The 26,616-nt window shown below is 37.8% G+C and overlaps 1 protein-coding gene across 2 annotated transcripts in view; it reads right to left on the bottom strand.

The window, feature by feature from the left end:
- Positions 1-1,497: 1,497 nt before the first annotated feature.
- RUNDC3B (RUN domain containing 3B) overlaps positions 1,498-26,616 on the bottom strand; it is a 2,404,839-nt gene continuing 2,379,720 nt past the window's right edge. For both annotated transcript variants that reach the window (XM_044067523.1, XM_044067522.1), the window contains one exon: positions 1,498-3,142. In XM_044067523.1, the coding sequence (XP_043923458.1) occupies positions 2,997-3,142 (146 nt within the window). In that variant the 3' untranslated portion in view covers positions 1,498-2,996. The remainder of the gene's footprint in view (positions 3,143-26,616) is intronic.

Below are 26,616 nucleotides of genomic sequence, written 5' to 3'. Positions count from 1 at the left end.
GTTCATTACGCCCTATGAATGCAATGAAGACAAGCACATACTTTTTAAGACATTTTCTTTTACATGTAGTTTACAACTGGAAATGATGCAGTGTCTGCAGAACAGATGAATGAGAAACTGAACATTTCTCATGCAGTTTAGTAAAGACCTGAAAATTTTTCACAAAACTATTTCAAAGCTTCTTACATGATGAGTTACTGTGACATTTTATAACACCAAACAAGGCCTTAATTCACAGTAAGATAGTATCTATTAAATGAGAAAAAAATATTAGCAAATCATAACTGAGAAATTTCAAAAGTCTGATTCCATGAAGCAAAACAGAAGATGAGTGCAGTGTATGTTTCACTTAAGTAAGATGATTTTAAGTCACAGTGTAATCATAAACACTCTTAAATACACATTCTGTCTACAGGATAGATAATGTTACTTCCAGTTTTGTACAGGCTTGCAATTAATAAACAGACAGTAGGAGTGGGTAAGCGGAAATGTTTAAGGGCTAGGACAATAGTATACATTGTTTAACAGAGAATAGTGTCAGAGAAGGAATATTTAATAAACTTTTGAAAAATTTGTAGCAGGATATCAAAAGTAAAATAACACCACATCCTAGCTTATTACATTTTGCTTTGTTCAGATAAGGGTGCGTGTGGGGGGCACAGCTCCCCACCTATTTTAAATGTTGTAAACCATAGACATGGATTCTCACAAGTCAAATGGAGAACTCTTTACAGAAAATAATATATATCCAAACTATGTGGGGAGCTACACCCCCCACCCCCCCTAACTATATATACTAACTCCAGGATCGCACTTCAGTGGGGAACAGGACATATGCCTGCTTAGATGAAATGAGTTTCATTCAAATGTGTTTTCAGTGAAGTGAGCTTTTAGTGAATTGTGCTCCGGGAATTCATTTTCAGTGAAATGAGGCTTCAACAAAATGAGTTTCAGTGAAAAGTGTTTTCTATCAAAGTATACCAATATATATATATATATATATATATATATATATATATATATATATATATATATATATATATATATATATATATATATATATATATATATATATATATATATATATATATATATATATATATATATACACACACACACACACACACACACACACACATATATATATATATATATATATATATATATATATATATATATATATATATATATATATCTATATGTGTGTGTGCATATGTATATGCACACATCTATATATATATATATATATATATATATATATATATATATATATATATATATATATATATATACATATATATATATATTTATATATACACATATACATACATTTTATATATATATATATATATATATATATATATATATATATATATATACACACACACACACACACACACACACACACACACACACACACACAAGCACTGAGTTCAGTAGAGTGTGTGGGCTTGGCCCTTGAAAAATGCTTACGCCATAGATTTTCACCCTTATGTGCTTCAGGTATTCGTTTTTAACACTTCTGATGCTTGTGGATTGGCTGTTTGCCATTTCACAGTTTAACCCATGTCACATTCTAACATGTAACCATTTGGAAAAATGCATTGTGAAAGCAATTTGTAACGTCTTCCAGGGGTCATACTGCTACCCTTTCTATGTATACACATTCATCTGACAAAGCCCACGGGTGGAAGAAACAGTGCTAAAAACATATATGTGTCATTAATGTAAACGGGTAATACTGCTGCTCTCTTCATTACATTCATTTCCATGAAGTCACTGTACAATCTCTTACAATCTTATTTAGGTTAGCTAAAGTATTTATTAACTTCATTTTATTTTCGCCTCAGGGCCTTGTGTTTAAGACCATGAGTGCTTTAAAGATTCAATACATGAATAACAAACATTCTAGTTTTACCATGCATAATCTCAGGCACGTTTAAATAATAATAGACATGGCTTGTGTTTAATGCTCAAGTCAACAGTTGATAGCTTATTTAATACCTTTGGCACTGTATGTTTCATTCACAACTGATTCTAGAATGTTCTTGAGCTCCTACTCTGGTAACATTGTCTTTTGATGTTGTTTTCTGTAGGAAAACTGCTTGTCTTACTGGTCACACATCTGTTAATGAAGAGTGTTAACAGGGATCTTATGATAGGCACTTTAAAGTTAAAAATACATTTTTCTACAATATGTGACCCAAGTAGATTTTTACACCGTAAGCAGACATCATTGTATTTCAGTGTGTCTTAATGGTAGGTTTCAGGACAGGTTTATGTTAATGTTATAATACTTCATATTATCAGTTTGCACAGTTTGTAAAAAGTTTAAAATACCAGCTGTACATAGAGACACAAGATTCTTATGTTTTTACTTTATGACAAGCAAGCATACATTGTTTTAAGGAAACGCACACACATACACGCACACGCACACACGCACGCACATACATACTTGAATCACCTGACTCCAGGAGACAGTATAAGGAATCAAAACATCTTACTTTCAGCTGCATGTTATTTAGCACACTAAGTAAAACTGCTTCCTTGTGGAAACCACAGACGAGAAAATGCTTGCACTTCTGTTACTAGTATTTCATTTTGTGCTGCTAGAATTGTATTATTTGTACTGTAGTTATTTTTGCCTAAAAAGGATCAAAATTCATACCTTTCTGTAGATTGCCATTTAGTAAAACATATTGAATGGCAACAGTTGAATGAAAACAAAAAGAAAAAAAAAAACTGGGCAACACAGCCATGAAGAAAATAAATATTTTTTTGAAACTTGATTCTAAAACAGGTTACTGCCATGACTCATTGTAGTTTGTTCACTTGTTGTTTAACAGACAGTGCAATAAAACAAAGCAGCAAACATGATTTTTTGTCACTTTAACAGCTGATAAATCAGTAGGTTGTCCACAGCTATAAAATGATGGAATGTAGCTCTAGTGCACCCAGTTTTGCAGCTTTTCCTCAGTATCCTTCTGTACATTTCAGGATGGACTCAATCCTGGACTTGTTATATCTGCGATAGGGCTTGTTAGACATTCATTGGATTTCAGGCTGGTGAGGGATTTGTAACTCGCCATTGAGGTCAGAGAGCCACAAAGGCCAAGCAGTGAAGGAGTTTCTTCTTTTCCTGCCAAGATCAAAAGACAAAAATCATCTTGTCACTTCAAAAGATAATGTGTGCCTAAAACTAAAATAATTTTACTATAGCATGATTTGTCGGTAAGTAATCATAATATCCTTACTGCATTCTTCCTTTGTTGTCACTAAACACCAAATATGAAGCTGGGGAACTGGTCGGGTATGTCATGGATTGGGAGGTATTTTTTTCTCTCTTCAAACTTAAGAACTTAGCCCACATGACCTATGAAAGTCAAAAATGGTAGGTGGCTAGCCAGCTTTCTTGGATATAAGGAATAAAGTCCTGTCTTTGTTTCAGATGACCTGGGTTTAATTAGCTGAACTGGGCACCTGGAAGAAGTGGTTCAGGGTGGGAAAATGTGGCCATTGCCAGTGTGATCACCTTGGGCAGAGAGGCCATGGTTACTTCATTTAACTGGACTGGATGACCAGACTTGCACTGGTGTTTCTCCCTTTCCTGGGAATTGCATGTGTTGTAAGATGCATGTGCATATTCATTGAGTGAGCAGTAGTGGTAATCTGAACCAGCATCCGAGGGAAATATATGGTCAGATGTTCAGGGAATGGAAGGGCTGTAGGGCTCTCACTCCATCTGGGGAATGAATGAGCTTAGCCCTTTACTGGGGGAGGGATCGCTCCATCTAGGGAATGAATGAGGTTAGCCCTTGTCCTGTAGGGGGAATGATGGCTGTCACCCCATCTGGGGAATAATGAGGTCAGCCATTATCTGGACTCTCTGTCTAGGGAATGAATACATGTAGCTCTTTTCCTGTAGTGGGTTGGGAGATAACTCTGTCTGGGGAATGAATAAGCTTAGCTTTTGTCCTGTAGGGGGAATGAATGGGCTGATTGGCTGCAGAAGGGAGGCCATTGGACAGATCATGCATGTAGGGGAAGGGATGTAGATGGCAAATATATGTATAATGTCCAACGGTGGGCATTCCAGGGAAATAATTAACTACCCAGAGGGCTGTTGAGGCCCAGTGCAACAGGTGGATTGCCTCATCACTTCTAGAAATCCATTATTTCCCTGTAATGCCCACCTGGATGGCATTATTGTACTTAGATAATGAGCCATCTATAAAATTGTTTTGTACTTTTTAATTAGAATATACATTGTAGTATATGTTTGTTGTAAAACTCTGCCTATTGTTTCAAATTTGCTAAAGCATATGTAATTGTTGTTGGAAGAATTTTTTTATGTCAAAAATATAAGTCATGTTAGTATGTCTACACACACACACACACACACACACACACACACACACACACACACACACACACACACACACACACACACACACACACACACACACAAATATGCACACAGTAAAATCACCCAGCACTTTATGTACTCTGCATAGCTCAGATGTTTAATTATGATCAAAGAAATGCATAAATAATAGCAGAAGTAGTTTATGCAAGTCATTGTCTTCAGCAACATATAGAGCAAAGCATTAAAACTCCCCTAGAAATGCACATCACATCCTTTCTTGTAACTGTTGCAGTTACTTGCATTAGAGCAGTTCATTTATTTATTTCTCTGCTCACAAGCCACTGTTTTGTATGAGCCTTGGTTACTGTTGGGAAAAGGCAAGTCCTTGTAACTGCTGCTGCAGTTAATTATGTTAGAATGTTGCATGCATTTCCTTATTTTTCACTCACTAAACATGGCCTTCTGTGAGCCTTTGTTAGTGACAGGAAAGGAAGGCAGAGTCTAGTAGCTGCTGTACAGTCCTCTCATTAATCTTGTTTTTTAAGAGTAATGGCTAGTGAGGAGAAAGGACATGAGGACTTCCAAGGAAGGTTGCAGTCTTGGTGCCTTGATTTCATGACAGATTTTGTGCTTCTTTTTATCAACAGGCTTTACCTGTACATTAAACTCTGCTCTGGAATATCAGGTATCCAATGGGGATGATTTATTTTTGAAACCCACTACCTAAATCTTATTATTACACACACTTTCTATAGTACAAAAAAAATCTTACATTGTTATGCCGCATTGTATCCCAGTATATAAAACTGATTGCTACAGCAAGTGGCATGATTCTTGGGGAATCAGGTGTGTCTATAATGACAGTGTGGTTTACTATCAATTTGTCGATCGCAACTTGTGCGATTTACAAAATGTCGAGAGAGCTTTATGTCGACTCAAAACATCGACACAAAAAATGTCGGAACTTACATCAGCGAATGCAATACAGCATTCGCTGTTGTGAATTCTGACATTCCAAGCCAGATCGCACTTTAGTGTGGATCGGGAAATGTACCCTTACCCTCACTGTAGTGCAATCTTGGAGTTTGTATATATAAGTGGGGGGGGGGTGCAGGGGGGCTTGCCCCCCTGCAAACGTAATGTAGTGTGGCAACTTTGACAGGCAGACAGCCTGGGAGTCTGCTTCTTGTTTGAAAATGTCGATATTGACATTTTCAGACATCTGGTTCGACATTTACGTTAGTCGATGTTGTGCAAACCGACATTTTGGTTCGACAACATGGCTTTTCGACTGTGTTACAGTCGACAAATTGATAGTAAACCGACAGTGTACATAATTTTGAAATGTTGATGGATTTTCGGTTCAAAAACACAGATAAGAAAACTCATAGATACATTTCTTGCTGCTAAAGAAAGTTTATGGACCACATGGGATACTGCAGCAATGTCTGTATGGAGTTTCTATGTTTTCCCTGTTTCTCTGTGAGGTTCCTCCCTCCTCTCAAACACATGCTGAATGTTTCCACCTTAAATTCACCCAAGAATGGAGTTGTAGGCAGCAACACATACTCTAGATGGTGCTTATAGAGGGAAAAGCGGTGTCGACCAACCACTTTGGGCTTCAACTGTGGTGTGCAGAATCCTCTAGACAGGAGAACAGGGATCACAGATTATGCACCACGTCAGGGCTAGCCACTTGATGGGGTACACATTGGCTATAGATGATTAGATCATGTTGAATAATGGCACCAAAACATGGGCATGGGTATTTCATAGTGATAAGTGGGTTGAGGACCTGGACTACTCCAACCTACGCCAGGAACCCATGGTAACAGTGAAAGGGGTCTATGTGCCCTTATTGGCTACTTTGTGTATACCGTTAAATCCTGCAGCCCTGGGCCAATAAGCTACTGATCAGCTGGTGTCCAGTTGCCATATTGGATTACCTAGGATATCTCTGTTGAGCAACAGCTGGATGTAAAACCAGTCATCCTGTCAAAGATAAACTAAAGATCACTGCACTCAGTGTGGGTTTACTGACAGGATGGAGCTTTTAAGTGAATGACACAATGGTAAGAATGAGGCGGACATCTTCTCTATCCAAGAGACAAGATGGAAAGGCAGTGCTGCAAAACCACTTGGATTGGGCTCCAGAGACTACTACACAGTAGGAGGACAGACTAGAAATAGTGTGGGAATTGTGGTGAGGGAGAGGCTTCAGAAGGCAGTGAGGGATGTCATTAGAATTACTGACAGACACATAGCAATCAGCCCTGACCCAATGCAGAAAATGGGAAAAGGGGGTTGATGATGATGATGATGATCATCATCATCATTATCATGGCAATCAGATTCCAGCATAAGGACAGAGCAGTATTTATAATCTCAGCCTATGCCCCACAGCAGGATTGTGACCGATATGAAAATAGTGCATTCAAGCAGCACTAACAGGACCTACTAGATAAAGCAAGACAACACGAGTTGGTGCTGATAATGGGGGACCTGAATGCACATATTTGGACAGAGATGGGAACAGCATGAGTCCACATGGATGGCATAATAGGAATAAAGAAGTAGAGGCCATTTTAGGCTTCTATCTGGCAAATGGCTTAATGGTTGCCAACACATGGTTCATCAAGAGAGACAGTCACAGGATTAAACACAAGCGTGGCCAACCTGCAACTCAGGTAAACTTCCTCCTAGTAAGGAAAGGGCAGGGAGAGTAGAATCAGTAATTGCAAAGTCATCCCCAGTGAAACAGTCAGCCCACAGCAGAAACCACTGGTTGACACAATCAGCTGCAAACAGTGGTCAGAGAAAGTTGTAAGGTAAATAGAAGCTAGGCTGAAGACCTGGAAGTTGACTGGAGAGAATGACCAAAAGTTCAAGGAAATGATCAGGGCTCTAGCATGTTGTAAGAAGAGAGAATAGGCAGAGACGATGAAGAAGAGCAGCGCCTCAAAATGGCCTGTGTGAGTACTGTAGATCAGGTATGTGGCCAAGCCAGGTTTAGTAATAAGGTACATAAGAAAAGCTGGTGGTTGAATACAGAAGTCGAGGAAGTCATCACAAGAAAGAAGGTGTGCAGGAAAGAGTGAGAGATAGAAAAGATAGATCAGGCCTGGAAGGAATACTAGTTGGCTAAGAGAGAGACTAAGAGAGCAGTTGCAATAGCAAAAAACAAGGCATCAGAGGTACTCTGCCAGCTTCTGAGAAGTGACTCTGCAGATGGCACAAAGAACCTCTATCACGTTGTATGGAAAGATAGAAAGATAAAGAAGACAGTCAGCAGACTCCCTTCATACAGGATGCCAGTAACAACCTGATCATCCAGTCCACATCAAAGCCAGATGAAAGTAGTACTTCCACCATCTTCTGAAAGATGAAAACCATGTAGAAGCTGCACTGATGCCAGCAACAACCTACTCACCAGTCCAGAGGACATCAAAACAGATGAAAGGTGTACTTCAAATAGCTTCTAAAGGAAGAAAACCCTGGAGAAGCTGTACTACCCCGACACAGCCTACAGTGAAAGAAGAAGAAGAGGAGCCCACACAAGAAGGTGTAAGAACAGCACTAAGGAAAATGAAGTCAGGGAAAACAGCGGGTTTAGATGAGATCATGGCAGACATGATCAAGATATTGGGTGAATTAGGGGAGACATGGCTAAAGAGGGCACTCATAGCATTATGGAGAGAAAGGTGTATCCCAGATGACTGAAGCATAGGTATAATACTGCCACTGTACAAGAACATAGGGGACACATACTGCCACTGCACAAGAACATAGGGGACAAATACTGCCACCGTACAAGTGCAAAGAGGACAAATACTGCTACTACACAAAACATAGGGGATAAATGCTGCCAGTATACAGGAACAAAAGGGACAAATACTGCCAGTGTACAAGAACAAGGACAAATACTGCCACTGCACAAGGGGACAGATACTGCCACTGCACAAGAACATAGGGGACAAATACTGCCACTGTACAAGAACATAGGGGACAAATACTGCCGGTGTACAGGAACAAAGGGGACAAATACTGCCAGTGTACAAGAACAAGGACAAATACTGCCACTGCACAAGGGGACAGATACTACCACTGCACAAGAACATAGGGGACAAATACTGCCACTGTACAAGTGCAAAGAGGACAAATACTGTCACTGCACAAGAACATAGGGATAAATACTGCCGGTGTGCAGGAACAAAAGGGACAAATACTGCCAGTGTACAAGAACAAGGGGACAAATACTGCCACTGCACATGAACATAGGGGACAAATACTGCTGGTGTACAGGAACAAAGGGGACAAATACTGCCAGTGTACAATTGCAGATCTATACATGTAATCAATTTTGAGGAGGCCCATACCTTCTTCAGAATGGGGAATGTATAATGTTGGTATACAATGATTTTTATGAACCATTTGGTAAGCATGAAGCAATTTTCTTATTTTCCTGTCTAACTGATCCAATACCTTTTGGGGCCAGTCAGTCACCCCAAAACTGTAAATTAGAACAGGAAGAGCAAAATTGGTTTATAGCTTGGACTTTGTTCCTAGATGTCAGGGCAGTTTTCAGTATTAATTTTAGTCTTCTAAAATATTCCTACATTTTATTCACATCTGTTCATATTTTATTGCTGATCCTTCCTAAATTCCCAAATATGTATACACTAGCTCCTACTCAAGTTACTTTATATCACATTCTTGTCCCAAGCTGATATTTTTCGGTGCTGCAGCCTTCCTGCTTTAAAGGTTGCTTTTGCACATTTATCAAGACCAAATGACATTCTTATATCATCTGAGAAAGTTTTGACCACGTCCAGTTGTGCTTTCAGTTCATCATCTGATGAACTATACAGTTTTAAATCATCTACAAAAAGAATATGTCTTTACTCTTTATTGTTTACTGGGAGCCAGACTGCAACCATGAACTAATCTATTAAGTAGACAGCTTAATGGGTTAAGGGCAAGACAAATGAGCAGAGGTGACAGAGTCACCCTGGAATATCCCACTTTTAACTTTTATTCCTCGGATAATAATTTATCCTTTATCATGGCTTAACTGCAAAGTGGTTTACAACTGTTTCATGGTGACTGTAATGTAATTAATCAATGTAGGGTGTATCTTATACATTGGTAAGTACTGCTTTATCCATTAATGTGGGATGATATTAAATGCTTTTTTGTAGTCTATCTATGGCAAACATAGATTCTTCCTCTTTTTGCAGTTCTCCATTATGACTTTATTTAACAACAAATGATCCTTTGTTCCATATGACTTTATTTTGTTACCATTTTGTTATATTGCCACGATTCAGTTTTCTTTTAAATGACTATAAACTCTGTTGGCATCAGTTCCAGTGTATAGTTTATACATCGCCGGAAGGCAGGCTATTGGTCTATAGTTTTTAGAATATCTTGCAGGTTCACTCTTAAGGAGGAGTATCAATTTTCCTGTTGTCAAACTTGTTGGCATCTGTTCGGGGTGTGCATATAAATAGTTCTTACTTAGGTCTAAATCTTCATGTAATGATACTGCATTTGGGCCTGGGTTTTTCCAGTTAGGAGCTTTTCTTATTTTTTTTCTATTTATCTGACTGTTACTTCTTCTCATTTCATATCCTGTATGTTTGTACTTATTACTTTTTCTTTTACTTCTTCTCATTTCATATCCTGTACGTTTGTACTTTTTACTTTTTCTTTTACTTCTTCTCATTTCATATCCTGTACGTTTGTACTTATTACTTTTACTTCTTCTCATTTCATATCCTGTACATTTGTACTTTTTACTTTTTCTTTTACTTCTTCTCATTTCATATCCTGTACGTTTGTACTTTTTACTTTTTCTTTTACTTCTTCTCATTTCATATCCTGTACGTTTGTACTTATTACTTTTTCTTTTACTTCTTCTCATTTCATATCCTGTACGTTTGTACTTTTTACTTTTTCTTTTACTTCTTCTCATTTCATATCCTGTACATTTGTACTTTTTACTTTTTCTTTTACTTCTTCTCATTTCATATCCTGTACGTTTATACTTTTTACTTTTTCTTTTACTTCGTCTATTCACACAGCATCTTTATGTTCCACAGGATCTTCATAGATAGTTCTCCAAAACGTGTCTATTTCTTCTTCTTCTTTTTTTTGTTTTTATTTCTTTTGCCTTGTTTCCCAGTTCTCTATAAAACATTTTGGGTCATCAATATATTGCTTATTTTGCACTTTTCCTTTATATTTATTTGCATATCTTCTAAGTTTTTCTGCCAATGCTGATATCTTTAGTTTATTATTTGCAATAGTGTTTGATAGATCCTGGTCTGTTCTGATACTGCTCGTTACTTTTATCACATCTATCTTTCTATGTATTTTTGTTGATCTATTCCCTCTCTTGTACTCTTCTAACAGCAGCACTTCTTGTTTTAATTGCTTTGCAGTTTTTCTTTTTGATACTTTCATGCTGGCATTTTATTTCTTCCCTTCCTTTCCCTTACTACCCTGTGTTTTTGTGGTAAGACTTTATCTATTAATTAAACTGCACAACATCTTCCCTTAAATCATTTTCTTCTAAATTAAAGGCAGATGTTTTGTTCTCTGTTTCCTGCAGGCATTCTAAAGAAAGTTCCAGAACACATTCCTGTGACATATTCTCTTCAGTTTTATCCTGTGTTATCCATTGCTCTTTCATATGAGAAATCACTGGCCTATCACTCCACAACATTGGCTGCGTTAGAATTGCCACAGTTTCCTGTTCCTTCCCTAGTTGTGCAACTCCACCTGAGCTTTTGAACTGGTTTCTTACTGAAGGCTCCAAAGTATCTTCATATGGCAACTGATTAGATGTTTTCCACTCCACTGGCTTCTCCTTAATTTGGGGACTCATTGTCCCACCATGCTGTGATGTTACCAGAGTTAGATTTTCTGTGTTCCTGTCAGAAAAAGGAAGATGCATTATGTCGAATGCGTCTTTGTCGAACTGTAAATGTCAAAAACGCAAAATGATGAAGCAACTTTTCAGCAAATTTTTTCCATGGGAAAGAAGTCGCTTGGCCGCTTCCGTCACTTTGCCATTTTCGGCACTGTAGTGCGATCTCGAAGTTGGCATATTTAAGTGGGGGAGTGGTGTGGGGGGGTGAAGCCCCTCACTTAAAATAGTGTTTAGTGTGTTTTTTTTTTTTTTTTTTTGGGGAACAGCGAATTTTTTCCCAGGGAAAAAATTCACTGTTCTGGCTGTTCGGTCTTTCTTGTTTTCGTTCTTTCGTGGTCGATATAACAGCGTTCGATCTTTTGATCGTTCGCTGTTATAACATAGACCCGATTTTCTACACTAAATCCTTCACTTTGCAGTTAATCCATAACTTCAGTTTCTATTTGTTTAACTTCTCTATTACTTATTCTATTTTTTACATTCCCCTTTGTTTTCTTTGTATTGTAAAATTTTCCATATCTGGACACATTTGCATGTATTTCTCTTCAAATATCTATGGTGCTGCTTTTTTGTATTGAATAGTTTTGCATTCTCCTTTGCACAACTATTGCACCATATTAAATCCCTTTTTCTTTCCCGTGTCCATATTTCTTCTTCAGATGTCTCCCACTCCACCTTTTTCTCCTTACGTGGGAGACTCTTTGTTCCATTATGCTGTGACATAACCCGTGTTAGACTTTCTACACTAAATCATTCACTTCACAGGTCTTCCATAACTTCAGCTTCTCTTTGTTAAACTTCTACTTTACTAATCTTCTGTTCTACATTCCCTTTTTGTGATTTTATGTTTTATATTGTGAAATTTTCCATATCTAGGTGCCTTTTCCTGTATTTCTCTTTGAATATCTTTGGAGCTGCTTGTTAGTATTTTCTCCTTTGCATAAATATTGCACCATATCAGATCTCTCTTTCTTTCTAAATGTCCACGTTTCTTTTTTATACCTTTCAAAAATCTCTACATTTTGTTCTTTATATTTTCACACTTCCTCAATTGCTTCTTTTTCCAAATTGCTCAAGGTTTCTTGGTCTATATAATATTTTTCATGAATCTATTATATTAGTTAACACAAATTTGCATTCAAAGCTTTTGACAGTATTTCTTGTGAAAGTATTTTTCTTTCCTCTAATGCCTCTCTTAAATTTTTCTATATCTTCTTTCCAGAAATTCTGGGCTTCTTGCATAACAGTAACAATAGTAGCAATACTGTTGAGTAAGACAGTTGAGATGAAGTTAGAATGATGAAAGCAAGGGCTAGCAGAATTGAGCAGTAATTCAAGCTTCTAGATTATTCTATCTTTTCTAGTATTTAAACCCTGTGTCTGCAGGGGGCTGTGCTTGTTTCTACCAGGTTGAGGAGTGGTGATTCATCACTGTGACAAATCAGAAATTCCCTGAGGGTCCAAGGGCAAAATAAGTTTTTCTTACATTTATTTCATTGAATTGTACTTCTTAATGATTATAGTTGTAATCTACTACATTTTCCAATGTTGTAAAGCTTTTTTTTACTGTTTCACTGCATTTTTGTACTGTTTAACTGTATTTTCATTGCTAGATAGTTTCATTACTGTAATTGCATTTTTATTGAATTACTTAACTGTAAACTGCTTTTGTATACTGAGAGTTGTATTTTCTGTTTGTGAGTGCTCTATCTGTACTTTTCTGTGCATTTTTGTGAGGCTTCTGTGTTCTAGTTAGGTGGCATAGTCTGGATAGAAGGCTGCTGTTATCTAGGCCCGGTTGTTTTGCTTGTTGAGATTCTTGTGTTTCTGGCAGCTATCTTCTGCTGGCAGTGTCTTGTCTTTGCTGTTTGTGAGAGTAGCAGGGTTGCCTGACTTTCTCTAGCATGAGTGATTGGTTGAAAGAGCAGGGGCTAGTGGGATTGGGTAGTAATTCAAGCTCCTAGATTCTTCCATCTTTTCTGGTATTTATACACCGTGTTTGCAGGGTGTTGCACTTGTTTGTTTGCTGCACACTGCCGCTGCACTGTTTTAACCCATTGCAAGGTATTTTAGTTGCATTTTTCCCTTACCAGCACTCCTGTGTATCTGATGTCCTCCCTTACAACTACATTGATTTTATCCAGCCCTACTCACACCTATAGGTACTCTATTCTGATAGTATCCACTCTACCATCCTTTACCTCTCTCCCACAGATTCTAACAACCATGGATGGACAATTTCCTGTGGTTTCTCCTTCTGGTCTTGTTGATACGGGCATCCTGAGACAGTGTAGCAACTGTCTCATGTACACGGTCAACCCTCTTCTTCTACCACCTAGGAACACAATATGTGAGAGATGCAATTACATTAAGAACCTAGAATCCGTACTGCCTCAATCACAAGCTAATACATCTGGCACTGAGAAGGTTGTCTACACAAACACCACACCTCTAACACCAACCACACCTGGACAGTACATTCCTACATATGTGGAGGTTCTCAACAAAAACATACCTAAACAAAAGAGACCTCCAAGGAAAAAGCACACACGCATATCACAACCCACCACACATAGTACACATGCCTGTGCCTCACAGCCTGTAAGGCCCAGCTACAAACTCAACGTACTAGTCATAGGAGCCTCTATCCTGAGACACACAGATGTGCCCCTCATCAGGCTAGACAAGGGGGAAAGTCATGGAAAGTTGTTTGTCAGGTGCTAGAATCCACCTTTGTCACTCACACACTGAAGTCTCCCAACAACAGGTACTGTTATGACTCTGTCATAGTCCATGTTGGTGTGAATGACTTGAGATTTACCTCTCGGGACTATATGAAGAGAGACATGATTGAGCTCACTGAATATGTGTCCCAGGCAGGTATGTCCCTAGCCTTAAGCAGCATCCTACCTTCACCCAGAATGATGACTTAGTACAAAAACAGAAAATGATTGACTTTAACAATTGGCTTAGTTTCTGGTGTTATTCCAAGGGGATCCAGTACCTGACAGCATGGGAGGACATTACTGATAGACCATGATGCTTTGCCAGAGATGGCCTCCATCTGTTTCCCCTGGGTTTCAGGTTTCTGGCAAAGGCTCTTGCCTCCCCCATAGTGCCTTTTTTAGACAAAATTATGAGAACAAAATTACTGATGTGAAAAATTCTTCTAAACGAAATTTAAAGGTCTTGCTGCTAAACGTTAGGAGCCTTAACATGAAATTGCACTCACTGCAAGCATTCCTCACCCTGGAAGATGCTGAGATTTCTGCAGTCACTGAAACCTGGTTCAAAGCTGTGGAGAGCACCCCAGCTTTACCAGGTTACTTGTCCTACCATACTTTCAGACCCTAAACTGAGGGCTACAAAGCCAAAGGAGGTGGAGTTTCAATACTTATCAAAGACATACACACCTCCAGACTGGTCAAACAGTATGATGCACAGGAGACACTCCAAATGCAGTTAACGTTTGGCAAATCACCTATTCAAATCATAGCTAGCTACAGACCCCCAACCATGACTCAGGATGCCCACTCCATCTATCTCGACTTGAATCCATCAAGATTCATCCCTCTACCCTGATCCTGGGTGACTTTAGTAGAATGGAGGACAGGCACTGTCATCCCTCTGCACAAAGGTGGAGCGTCCACTGACTCAGGCAATTATAGGCCCATCAGCCTAACTAGCCTGATCTTCAAGGCCATGGGGCGCATTATCATGGACCTTATAAACAAGGACATTGGCAACCTCCAAATGCCTGATCCCACACAGTTTGGTTTTGTCAAAGGGAGATCATGCCTGTTAAACTTGATCACCTAATTTGAAACAGTCACCAAAGCCATGGATAAGGGCAAGAAAGTGCACACCACCTACCTTGACCTAGCCAAAGCCTTCGACACTATTCCTCACTTGGGCATAATAGATAAACTCTCCCAGCTAGGCATCAACCCATATGTTACCAGATGGGTAGCTAACTGGGTCACTGATATTACCCACTCAGTCAAAATAGGAGAAGGCACCTCTAGTAGTAGACCTGTAACAAGTGGCATAACCCAAGGATCAGTCATGGGGCCTCTGCTGTTTGGGATATACTTTTCTGAGGTGCAAGCCAAAACCAGTGGTCTGTGGCTGACCAAGTTTGCAGATGACTGCAGTCTGGGCACTGTCATAAATTCCCCTAGTGATGTGAAAATCCTCCAAGAGGGCCTTAACCAAACTAATGACTGGTGCCAGAAGCATGGCCTCAAACTGAATGCCAAGAAGTTTATCATTATCCCCTTTGGGGAAAATCGTATCCCCACTAATTATCACATTAATAACAATGTACTAAGCTTGCAAACAGTTGTGAGGGACTTGGGCAACCAGGCTGATAGCCACCTGACTTTTGACCACCATGTTGCCCCCATTGTATGGAAGGCTTTCCACATGACCCACATCATAAGTAAGGGTATTTCATCCAGGAACAAGGAGGTCATAACATCCTTGTACTCCTCCCTTATCAGACCCATTATCGAATACAATGCCCCCTTTGGCATGTACCTTTCCAAGCACATGCAGCAGTTGGAGAGACCATAAAGGTTCCTGACCAGGAAAATCCAGGGTCTCAAACACCTATCCTATACAGATAGGCTAAAAGTCCTGTCCCTCTACTCAGTCTCATACAGACTGCTCAGAGGTGACCTGTGTCTGGCATACAAGACAGTCTCAGACTCAGCCTTGATGGAGTTGCTGCATATCTGTAAGTCAAACTCCACTCGCACAACCCAAACACAAGGTCTCAACCTGGTCTGTGACATTAACAGAACTTGGTGGGATAGATTTGTGTCCCAAAGACTCCCCATCTGTGTAATAGATTTTCTCTTCATGTCAAGCAGAGTATCTCACGAGCCCTCTTTAAGAGGAACCTGGACAACTGGATGGGAAACAGAAAATATACCAGTGGGATCCCACCTGTGTCCCTGCTTGACAGGGAAAACAGGTGCTGACTTTAAGGGAACATGGGTTAACTTCTTAGCTAGGCTTATAAGGCCTCTGGGCCAATAGCCTAGTATCATCCTATTAACATATGAAAGAGTCCAGCTAGGCATTCCTAGACCGGGAGAAAGCATATCACAAAGTCCCAAGAAAGCTGATTTGTGCAGTTTTGTGGTGGTTCAAAGTCACAAAAACATTGGTAAAATGCTCAAAGGCTATGCTCAAAGACTCAATGATGCAAGTACAAACAGTGTTTGGACTCACAGGGAGATTTGCTGTGGGTGTGGGTGTACATCAGGATTTAGTCTTGAGACCTACTGGTGATAGACTACATTAACAAACAGGTTGGAGGGGACAGATCAACAAAGTTGTTGCATGGAGGCAAGAACTTTAGCAAAGGATACAGGAATAGAGTGCAAAACTGAAGGCACACGGGATGAAACTGAGTACAGATTAGTTAGTTGTAATGACAGCAAATGGGAAAAAAAGAAGAAGTTGACAATCGAGATGGAAGGGAAAAAGTGGAACAAGATAACACCTTTAAGTACCTGGGTGGGGTGCTGGAGAAGTGAAGTCTGAATAAGGGGGTTAAAGCTGGGATCAGAGGGTCTGCAGCCAGCTGGCACAGAGTGTTTGGGGCAGTGCATGACAGAGGAATGCCAACGATGAAATGTAAGAAGTGGTGTGATCAGTACTATGTATGGTACAGAAACCTTGGCAGTGAAAGCAGAGGAGCTGAAAAACCTGCAGGTGATCGAGATGAAATGTCTGAGACAGGTGGTAGGATGCACACTGTGGGACAGATGAAGAAGTGAGGTAATAACAGCAGAAGGCCAAGTAGCTCCAATTGCAGAGAAGGTAAAACAGAACACATTACAGTGGTTGGGACACATGAGCAGGAAAGCAAAAGATAATCTGATGAAGAAGATTTGGGATAGATCGGAAGAAGGCGAGAGGAAATGAGGGCATCCAGCAAAGAGATACATGGGTCATATGAGAGGAGACCTGCGAAACTCAGGCATGGCTGTTGAAAGTAGAAGAGTACACAGAATCGAGAGAAATGGTGGCAGTTGAGAAGATACCCTGACTCAATGTACAAAGTGGTAAAAAGGGGCTTATGATGATGGTGATTTAACTTTGGCAAATGTATTTCATCATATGACATTTCTAAGGGCCTATTTGTTAAACATTCTTTTGCAGGTGTTCATTATTTAATGTAGGAACATTTAGCCTAGTGGTCACAAGGCAAAATATTATATTCAGATGTATATCAAGAACAATAACAAGTATATGCATATATATATATATATATATATATATATATATATATAAATATATATGGGTCTATTTCATTTCATGGAAAGCTCATCCAGTGGGACCACTTCACTGAAAGCTCACTTCATATATACACACACACACACACACACACACACACACACACACACACACACACACACAGACACATACTGTGTATGTGTGTATATATATATATATATATATATATATATATATATATCTATGTGTATATATATATATATATATATATATATATATATATATATATATAGCGAGACATACACAGACTCACTCATGAATGCACACAAATACACATGTTTACATACATAAGCAAGAGAAGGCATGGCATCTGTATCCTTTTAATATTATCTTATGTTGCTGAAGAGTTTGTCATTACCTCTAATACTTCCATGGCAGCAAGGATTTCAGTAATTGATAGAATTTATTTTATTTTTTTATCTGTCTATCTGTTGATTGGGTAAGCCCAATGAACACAAGATTTCCTTTTCTCTGACTTCCTTAGAATATCATAGTAGGCAAATGAAGGAAGATAGAATCAAACCCTGTACCTTGGGCACAGGAAGCAGCTCATTAAAAGCTCAGAGCATTATTCCTATGCTCTTATTGCCAGACTGCCAAAAATTACTTACAGTGTCCAGGGACCTGCAAAATAAGAACGAAATGTGAAAATGTGAAAAAATGTCACAAGTAAATGAATCTTATCTTGCTAAAAGTGAAAGTAAGGCTCTTTATCCAGTGTGAAAAACACATTTTCCTAATATATCAACCACTTTTCCCATTAATTAATTGAAGCCAATACTTATTTCTATTTGTTTTATTTTACTTTGGCTGCATTTTAATTTCCTTACATGCTGCTCCACCAGAAGTCTCAGAGCACACACACACTGTGAAATGAAATAACTGCAGGTACAAGTTCAAATGGGCTACTTGAGGTCAAGGATACAGTGACAAAAGAGCGCTGAGAATTAACATGTATTTTATGTAGTACATAGAAAAACTGCACCGTACTCCACTGAAAACAATAGAAAGGCTTTCTAATGAAAACGTGACTGTTTTATGACTAACTCTCATACATGCAATCATAAAACATTGCAAATATATGACTGCAAACAACAGCTGTGGTTACCAAAAACATATATATTAACCCCCAAATTGCTGTATCTTGGGAAAAATATAATTCAATTTGATATGTCAGTCTCAGTCTTTAAATACAAATCCCAATACTTTCCACATTAATAATTACCTCGCAGAAGTGCTGATCACTTGTTTTTTGAAGAGAAGCCTGGTACCCCAACAAAAAAAAATTATTACCAAACTGTAGCTGAAATGAATTGTTTAAGAAACAGTTATACAGGCATACAATGTCCATCATTTCATATCAGAAGCTTGTTCTTTCTTAGCTGTGACCCTGATCATTTGGAACTTCTTGGCAGAAATGTATACTGGTTATTGCTGACAGGTACCCTAGTTCCCTTTATCTTGCTGATTAGTATTTCCTCTTTAACGTTTTCAGCCTGTGCAGTCCTTACATTGCTATTTTCCCTGCAGCTATAGTCTCCATGTTGACACATGGTCTGGTGATTTGTTTTTTTTAAGTATGTCTTCTGCTTCTTCACAAGATAGCTGTATTACAGTTACTAAAATTATTTCTTTTACAATAGCAGCTGAGACTTGTTGGTACCAAACATTCTAGTTGAACAAATATTCACCTATCAGCATAGCAGTATAAAAAATTCTCATATTTTTGATTTCACTCGAGTTATACCTACACTGATTCATTACACAGTCGCTATCTCCTTTGGCTATTCTTAATAAACTTTACTGTGAAAAGGTAACATATTGTAGTCTGCATGTTCTGGCCATATCCCTTCACTGAAATGCCATTTATTCATATATCATACAGACTGATCCAGTTTGTTGTCTTCGATGACTCATTCACCCAACAAACTAAAAATGCATCTTTTTGTCCCTTGCAGGGAGCAGTAGGCAGAGGTTTGCTGGTAATGACTTTAAGAGGTCACATGATGAATCATACAGTTTCACTTTTCCACAATAGGGATTATAGCTAGTATCAGAAACTTCAAATTATTGCAGAAATCTGTATTTTTCAGAGGATTTATCAACACTTAAACTGGTGACAGAGATTTGTGCTTGAATACTTTAACTGTTGATACCATTTTATGTTTGCATTCTTCCTCTGCTTGTCAGCAGCAGTACTTAATATTTATTTGCACATTGTTCTTTTTAAAGCATTCACACCACTGAATGATACATATATATGTGTGTGTATATTTATATATATATATATATATATATATATATATATATATATATATATATATATATTTATTCCCCCCCCCCATTTATCTACATAGGAAGACTGGTTCAGGGACCCTTTTTAGTAACAATCTAGGCCGAATGGCAAGACAAAACATACAAACTAGGAATAAAAATGTATTTAAAATGTATGTACAAGGACATTATAAAAACATAAGAAAGCAGTATTTGAAAGTTTTCAGTTTAGGCAATATACTCAAACAATGAACAAAAATGGATTTGCAATGTATTTACAACCACATTATAAAGATATAACAAAACAATAATTGCAAGCTGTTAGTTCTCACAAACATTTCAAAAACCTATAAAACAGTTTATCGGGATTATTGATAGAAACAACATTTGCAGTTACATGAAAATAGGTAGATAGCCCTGCTGGAGTTGTCCTTCCATATCAAACCCTCACACCTATGGCCAATTTAGAGTTTTCAGTCCACTTCCTGCATGAGTTTGGAATGTGAGAAGAAGCTAGACCACCTCTGAGAAACCCACAGAAACACGGGGAGGACATGGAGATTTCACATAGAAGGCACCTTTACCGAGATTTGAACTAGAGAACCTCTTGCTGTGAGGTGACAATTCTATCCGCTGGTGCCACTGTACCACTCTATGTATCTGTCTTTCTATAGGAGTACCTTAGGAGCCACTATTTTCCTAATATACCCAACCTCTTGGTTGTATCTGCTGCAACGTCATCTGAGCCTGTTGTTCTCTCTGTTATCATTTTGGCCGTGTACTATGTATTTCTTATTGGTTAGTTTATTCTTCCACATTCATTGTAGGCTGTGCATGAAGCAATACAGCTTCTGTGGCTTTTTCTTAATCCAGAAGCATCTTGAAATACTCCCTCCGACTTCCCTTGACGTCCACTGGAGCAGATTGCTGCTAATGTCACTCATGAATGATGTCGGCCAACGATCTTCTTTATGTTTCCATTATTGTCTTGTAACCTAATAGAGCTTTTATGTGCTGTCTGCTTTCCAGAAACTGCTAGAATTGCTGTGATGTCTTATTCTTTGCCATTATGGCTACTCTCTTTGTTAGCCAAACAGTATTCCTTCTTAACCTGATCCATGTTTTCTGTCTCCAACTTCTTCATGTTCTCCTTTTTTAAGACCTTTATTTATTGTATTATCATCTAAGACACTGGTAATCATATACAGGGAATATAAAAAGTGTGCATGCCCCTATTAAAATGCCAGGTTTTTGTGATATAAAAAAACGAGACCAATATAAATAATTTCAAAACTTTCCCCCCTTTAATGTAACCTGTACAATTCAATTGAAAAATAAATAAGTTAGGGGAAAAATATAAAAAATAAAAAATGTACAATAAGCTGGTTGCATAAGTGTACACACCCTTAAACTAATACTTTGTTGAAGCACCTTTTGATTTCATTACAGCATTCAGTCTTCTTGAGTACACACCTGCCATCAACTAAAGAGACTCTGATTAACCCCTGCTGTCCTAGTAGGATTTTCCTGACATTTACTCAGTTGCCTGCTACAGCAAAAGCCATGGTTCGTCAAGAGCTTACAAAGCATCAAAGGGATCTCATTGATGAAAGGTAAAAGTCAGGAGAAGGGTACAAAACAATTTCCACAGCACTTGATATATCATAGAACATAGTGAAGACAGTCATCAAAAAGTGGAGAAAATATGGGACAACAGTGACATTGCAAAGAACTGGATGTCCCTCCAGAATTGATGAAAAGACAAGACAAATACTGGTCAGGGAAACTGCCAAAAGACCTACAGCAACACTGAAGGAGCTGCAGGAATTTAAGGCAAGTACTGGTTGAGTACTACATGTGACAACAATCTCCCGTATTCTCCATATGTCTGGGCTACGGAGTAGAGTTGCAAGACGGAAGCCTTTTCTTACACAGAAAAACATCCAGGCCATGCTAAAAAGTCCCCCAAAAGTATGTGGGAAAATGTGTTATGGTCTGATGAGACCAAGGTTGAACTTTTTCGTCACAATTCCATATATATTGTACATATATACATATATATATATATATATATATATATATATATATATATATATATGGTTTCACTTCATATTGCCGAAATGCTGAAATATCAAATTTCAGCATTTCGACAGTATAAAGCCGAAATCATCAGAACACCGACACTTCACAATCATGAAACCACAACAACAAACACACAGCACACAGCACACAACACACAAACCATAACACCCACACGACAAAACAATTACATACAACAAAACACCACACAGACACATACCTACACTACACAAATGCAGGGGGGCAGTTCCTGTGTTGGCTTAGTTCATAGAATACTTTCTGCTACTTTATGAATATAATATTCTGTATGGCTGCTGTTATTCTCCTTAAGGATCTGCATCCACAATGCCACTCTTTCCTTATTTCTTGAATTCCCCCCTTTCATCATCACCCATTTCCACTTTGAATTATGCCTTTCTGCTTGTATTACGCATATGAGCATTAACTATGTGGTTCTAAAATAGTCCTTCAAATCAGGTAATCCTAAACTACCTTGCTCTGTTGGAAGGATCAGCTTATCCCACTTGACATTTACCTTCTTCCCCTCCCAAATGAATAAATTCAACTCTTTGTTAATTATTGTTCACAGCTTTTCTGGTTGATAAAATATGCCTGATATGTATATAAAACTAAAGGGACTGAAATGTTTTCACTTTGTGTATTTTGCTATCCAAATCCATGAACAAGAGTTTCCAGTTTCTCAATTTTGTATTATCTTTTGTTTAGTCACTTCCCACATATCATTAGCTGCTGTAACAGATTCGTTTTAAATCCATACTCCTAAATAGTTCATTTTATTGAGTCCCCATAAATATGCTTCTTCCATTTTTTCCAGCCTTTTGTTGTTTGTGTTGATATACTCCATTAGTGTTTTGTTTACTTTAACCAGGTCCGTGTGCAGTTGTCTTATATCTTCCTTTGCATATTGCTGGACCATTTCATGTGTGGGTACATGGTTTGCAGGTATAGCTTTTGTTTTATCTTCATTAATTTTATATCTTGATAAGACTTGAAACTGTCTCAAAATGTTCCACAACACTGATGTGTCATTTTCTGGTTTTATAGGGAACAAAATAGCATTGTCTGTAAATAAAGCCAACTTTTCTTGATTACCATACCAACTATATCCTTGAATTTCTGAGTCCCTTATTTTCTTTGTAAATGGCTCTAAATATAAAGCAAATAATAAAGGGGAAAGAGGACACCCCCTCCTGGTTCCTCTGTTTAGACACAACTTGTCAGAGAGGAAACCTCTCACTTAAATATTTGCCTCTGATCCCTCATATGTCCTCCTAATTAATATTACTGTACCAGAAAATAAAATACTTCCATTGCCCTACTCATAAAATCCCAGCTTACTCTGTTGAATGCTTTCTCTGCATCAAGGCCCACCAACAACAGTGGTATTTTGTTACACTTTGCTTCGCTCTGCATCATTATTGTTCTGTTATTGTTGTCAAATGTTTGCCTCCCCTCCACAAAACCACACTGATCCATGTCTGTCAATTTTTACAATACCTTTGTCATTGATTTAGCTACTATAGACTATAGACATAAAGTTTATAGTCATAGTTTAAAATTAAAGTGGGTTTGATGGGTCTTTACTGTCTTTAGGTATTGCCACCATAACTTTCTTCCAGGATGTTGGTGCTTCCCCTCCTTTCAAACACTGTTAAACAAAATCTTCCAGATCTTTATCACTTTCTTTCCTGCTAGCTCCCAAACTTTCACAGGAACACCAACTATTCCTGGTCACATTTTTGCAGATTGATTGCACATCACAATTTTTATCACATGTCCTCTTAACTGTTAATCGTTGAGTCTCATCTACCTCTAACCTTGGCATACTTAAGTCTTCCATAAATACTTTCATTTGTGCTCTTTCTTGATTTCAACATTTCTCTGCTTTATACAAATGTTCATAGCATTTCTGAATTATCTCTAATACCTCTACAGGATCTCTTGTTTTTCTTGTTACAGGCTTCTGATGTTTGACAACAACCCTTTCTACTTTCTATTGCCTAAGTCATTGTGTTAAACATTTTTGTGCACTGAGATTATTATAAAAAAATACAGTTGATAACAGCAATGTTTCTAAACTCATGCATATTATCCAGATACTCCCTTATTTTCTTTTTAGCACCCTGCAGCAGTGCCTCTTCTTGTTCTGTGAGATTTCCCCTTATTCTGCAATACTAACTTCTGTCAGCCCCCTAAATAATTCCTGTTACTTCTTAATCATATCTGTTTTTCTTTTATTTCTACCCTATTCTTAAACCCCACTTTTATTTTAGCCCACTCACTTGATATACCTTCTGAAGAAATGTCTATCTCATCTAAAACTCTCAAATAATTTACACTACCCGTTCCTTGAATTCATTTTTTTTTAACAGGTAGGTGGAGAAATGCCCATGTCTAATTTTTACTTCATAACCCTGCATTTTTATCTTAGTTGTTATTTGTGCATGACCTGAAATAGTTATTTGATACGTGTTAAAGCTTTTAATTAAATATAAATTTTGTTTAGTCTAGCCCAGTTGTTGTACCTTTGGAAATAGTATGTAAATTCTCACAGAGTTCGTACTACTGAATTCACATCTTCCATACCAATTATTTTCACAAATTTCTTCAGAAATCTACCCTCTTTTGATATGTTTTTCCAGAAACATATCTGAGGTGGGGCAAGAGGGCCAATGAACCTGGTGCAAAGTGTTGGGTGGGAGTGATCAGCAATCCATCATAAAAATCATTCTTTAGCACAATACCAGGTTTTTGTGGTCAAACCTGAGCACTGCAGTACTCTGTGTGTGGTCTAAACTGAAGCAATTGTTTATTTCATTTATTACAAGTAGTTTGCTACAGTTTAATACAAGTTTTTATTTCTAAAACATGAGAGTTATAGCGCTCCATGCAAGTAGGGTATAAACTGTAGCAACTGCTTCCTATAGTTTAAAAGAAGAAATTATATATATTTTTTTAATATATGGAAGGTGGATCAGGGCAGGGCACAGAAACGGGACCTGAGTGGTTGGCCACTTGGTGTCTTTTTTTTTTTTTAACTTCAGTGGAAGACCTTGGGGGCATGGATCTCACTCTAAATTTATTATAGAAAAGTCTTTTTTTTAATTTGGTCTTCACTTAAGGGAGGTAGGGTACTGGTTTAAGGTACTATCACACGGCACTGTTGGAGCCAGCTATGCTTCCATATTTTCACTTCTAGATCCCCTAGATATTTTCTCACTATTACAAATCAAATTTCAATCCCCACCTAAAAGTAATATTCCCTGCTGAAACTGCTTATTTCTCCCAAAAATTTCTTAAGCTCCATAATAGCAGTTTTGGTTGGAATATAAATACATGTCAGCATAATCCTACTCCCTTGTCAGTAGCCCTTTACTACCACATATCTACCATTGTTATCTTTTCCCCTCTTCTGTCACTATTGGAACTCCTGTAGCAACTGGTATAAGTATTCCCCTTTTCCTTTGTCTCTGATACTCTGCTGAATAATCCCTCTGAAATCCTTTATTTATCAAATTCACATGCTCACTTCTTTCCATATGTGTCTCCTGTAGCATTGCTATTTTCACTTAGCATTCTTAATATAATGGAATACTCTTTCCTTTTTGTCTATACCTGTAAGGCCCATATTCCAAAATAACACAGATAAAGTAGCCATTATGATAAGAAACTATTATTCCCACCTATTATACATGATAGCTTTTTAAAATGTCTCTTCCCAGATTTAGTTTTATATACACCCACTAAGGTTTGGGAGGTTGATCTTATTTACACTTGTTTCTTGTCATCTCCATTTGCACCTATTTTACAAGACTTTTTGTTTTAAAACCCTCCAAAAAAGTAAAAAAAAAAAAAAAAAAAACACAAACACCCCCTTAGAATACCCCCCATAAACTATTAAATTAAAACAAACACACAGAACTATGTACATATTCAAATAAAGAAGTTTAATCCTCCTGACAGGAAGAAATATCCCACTAGCTTTGCACACAGGCACTAACTAACCTGACATTAAGGTTATCCATACTAAGGCACATGTTATAGCCTATACTCCTACTTATACTTATTGCTATCCATTTTTGTCTTATCTTTACTTACCTCCCAGTTGTGAAAAACAGCTTGTATGTTTTTAGAAAACATTCAGTTTTAGAGTTATAAAAGTGCCCTGCCTTTTATTGTCTGACCTGTAGTCAGCTTGTCTCCATGGAAACATATAAATAAAATGTACAGCTGCCCACAGCTGCAGACTTCTCAACTTGCAATGAACATTTATTTGCTAATGGAAAACTGTTCATTATGTTCAGTGTTCTCTTATTTAATTGTTTTCACAAAAACATGTTATTAGATTAAGCCAAGGGCCTTAATCCAGACATTCACTTATGCAAGAGTAAGAGAACATATAATCTCTGCATATATTATAATCCTTGTACTTTTACACACCTTTCCCCACCTCAACAACCCAATATTACATCCTATTAACCTAAACATGCTATTGTCCAGCCTTTCTTCTCTTTTTTTGCACTGTATTGCCTACATTTCTGAAAACTAAAAAAGAAAAAAAGATGATTTTTTACTTTAGTATCTTTTTCAGATACAACAATAACTGGAAATGATTTACTACATAAGATGC

This window comes from Protopterus annectens, chromosome 3.part1 (assembly GCF_019279795.1).
Source record: "Protopterus annectens isolate FY-2018-M chromosome 3.part1, PAN1.0, whole genome shotgun sequence".
Classification (NCBI taxonomy): domain Eukaryota; kingdom Metazoa; phylum Chordata; order Ceratodontiformes; family Protopteridae; genus Protopterus; species Protopterus annectens.
The sequence above is the reverse complement of the archived record's forward strand: the minus strand, read 5'-3'. Positions and strand labels throughout refer to the sequence as shown.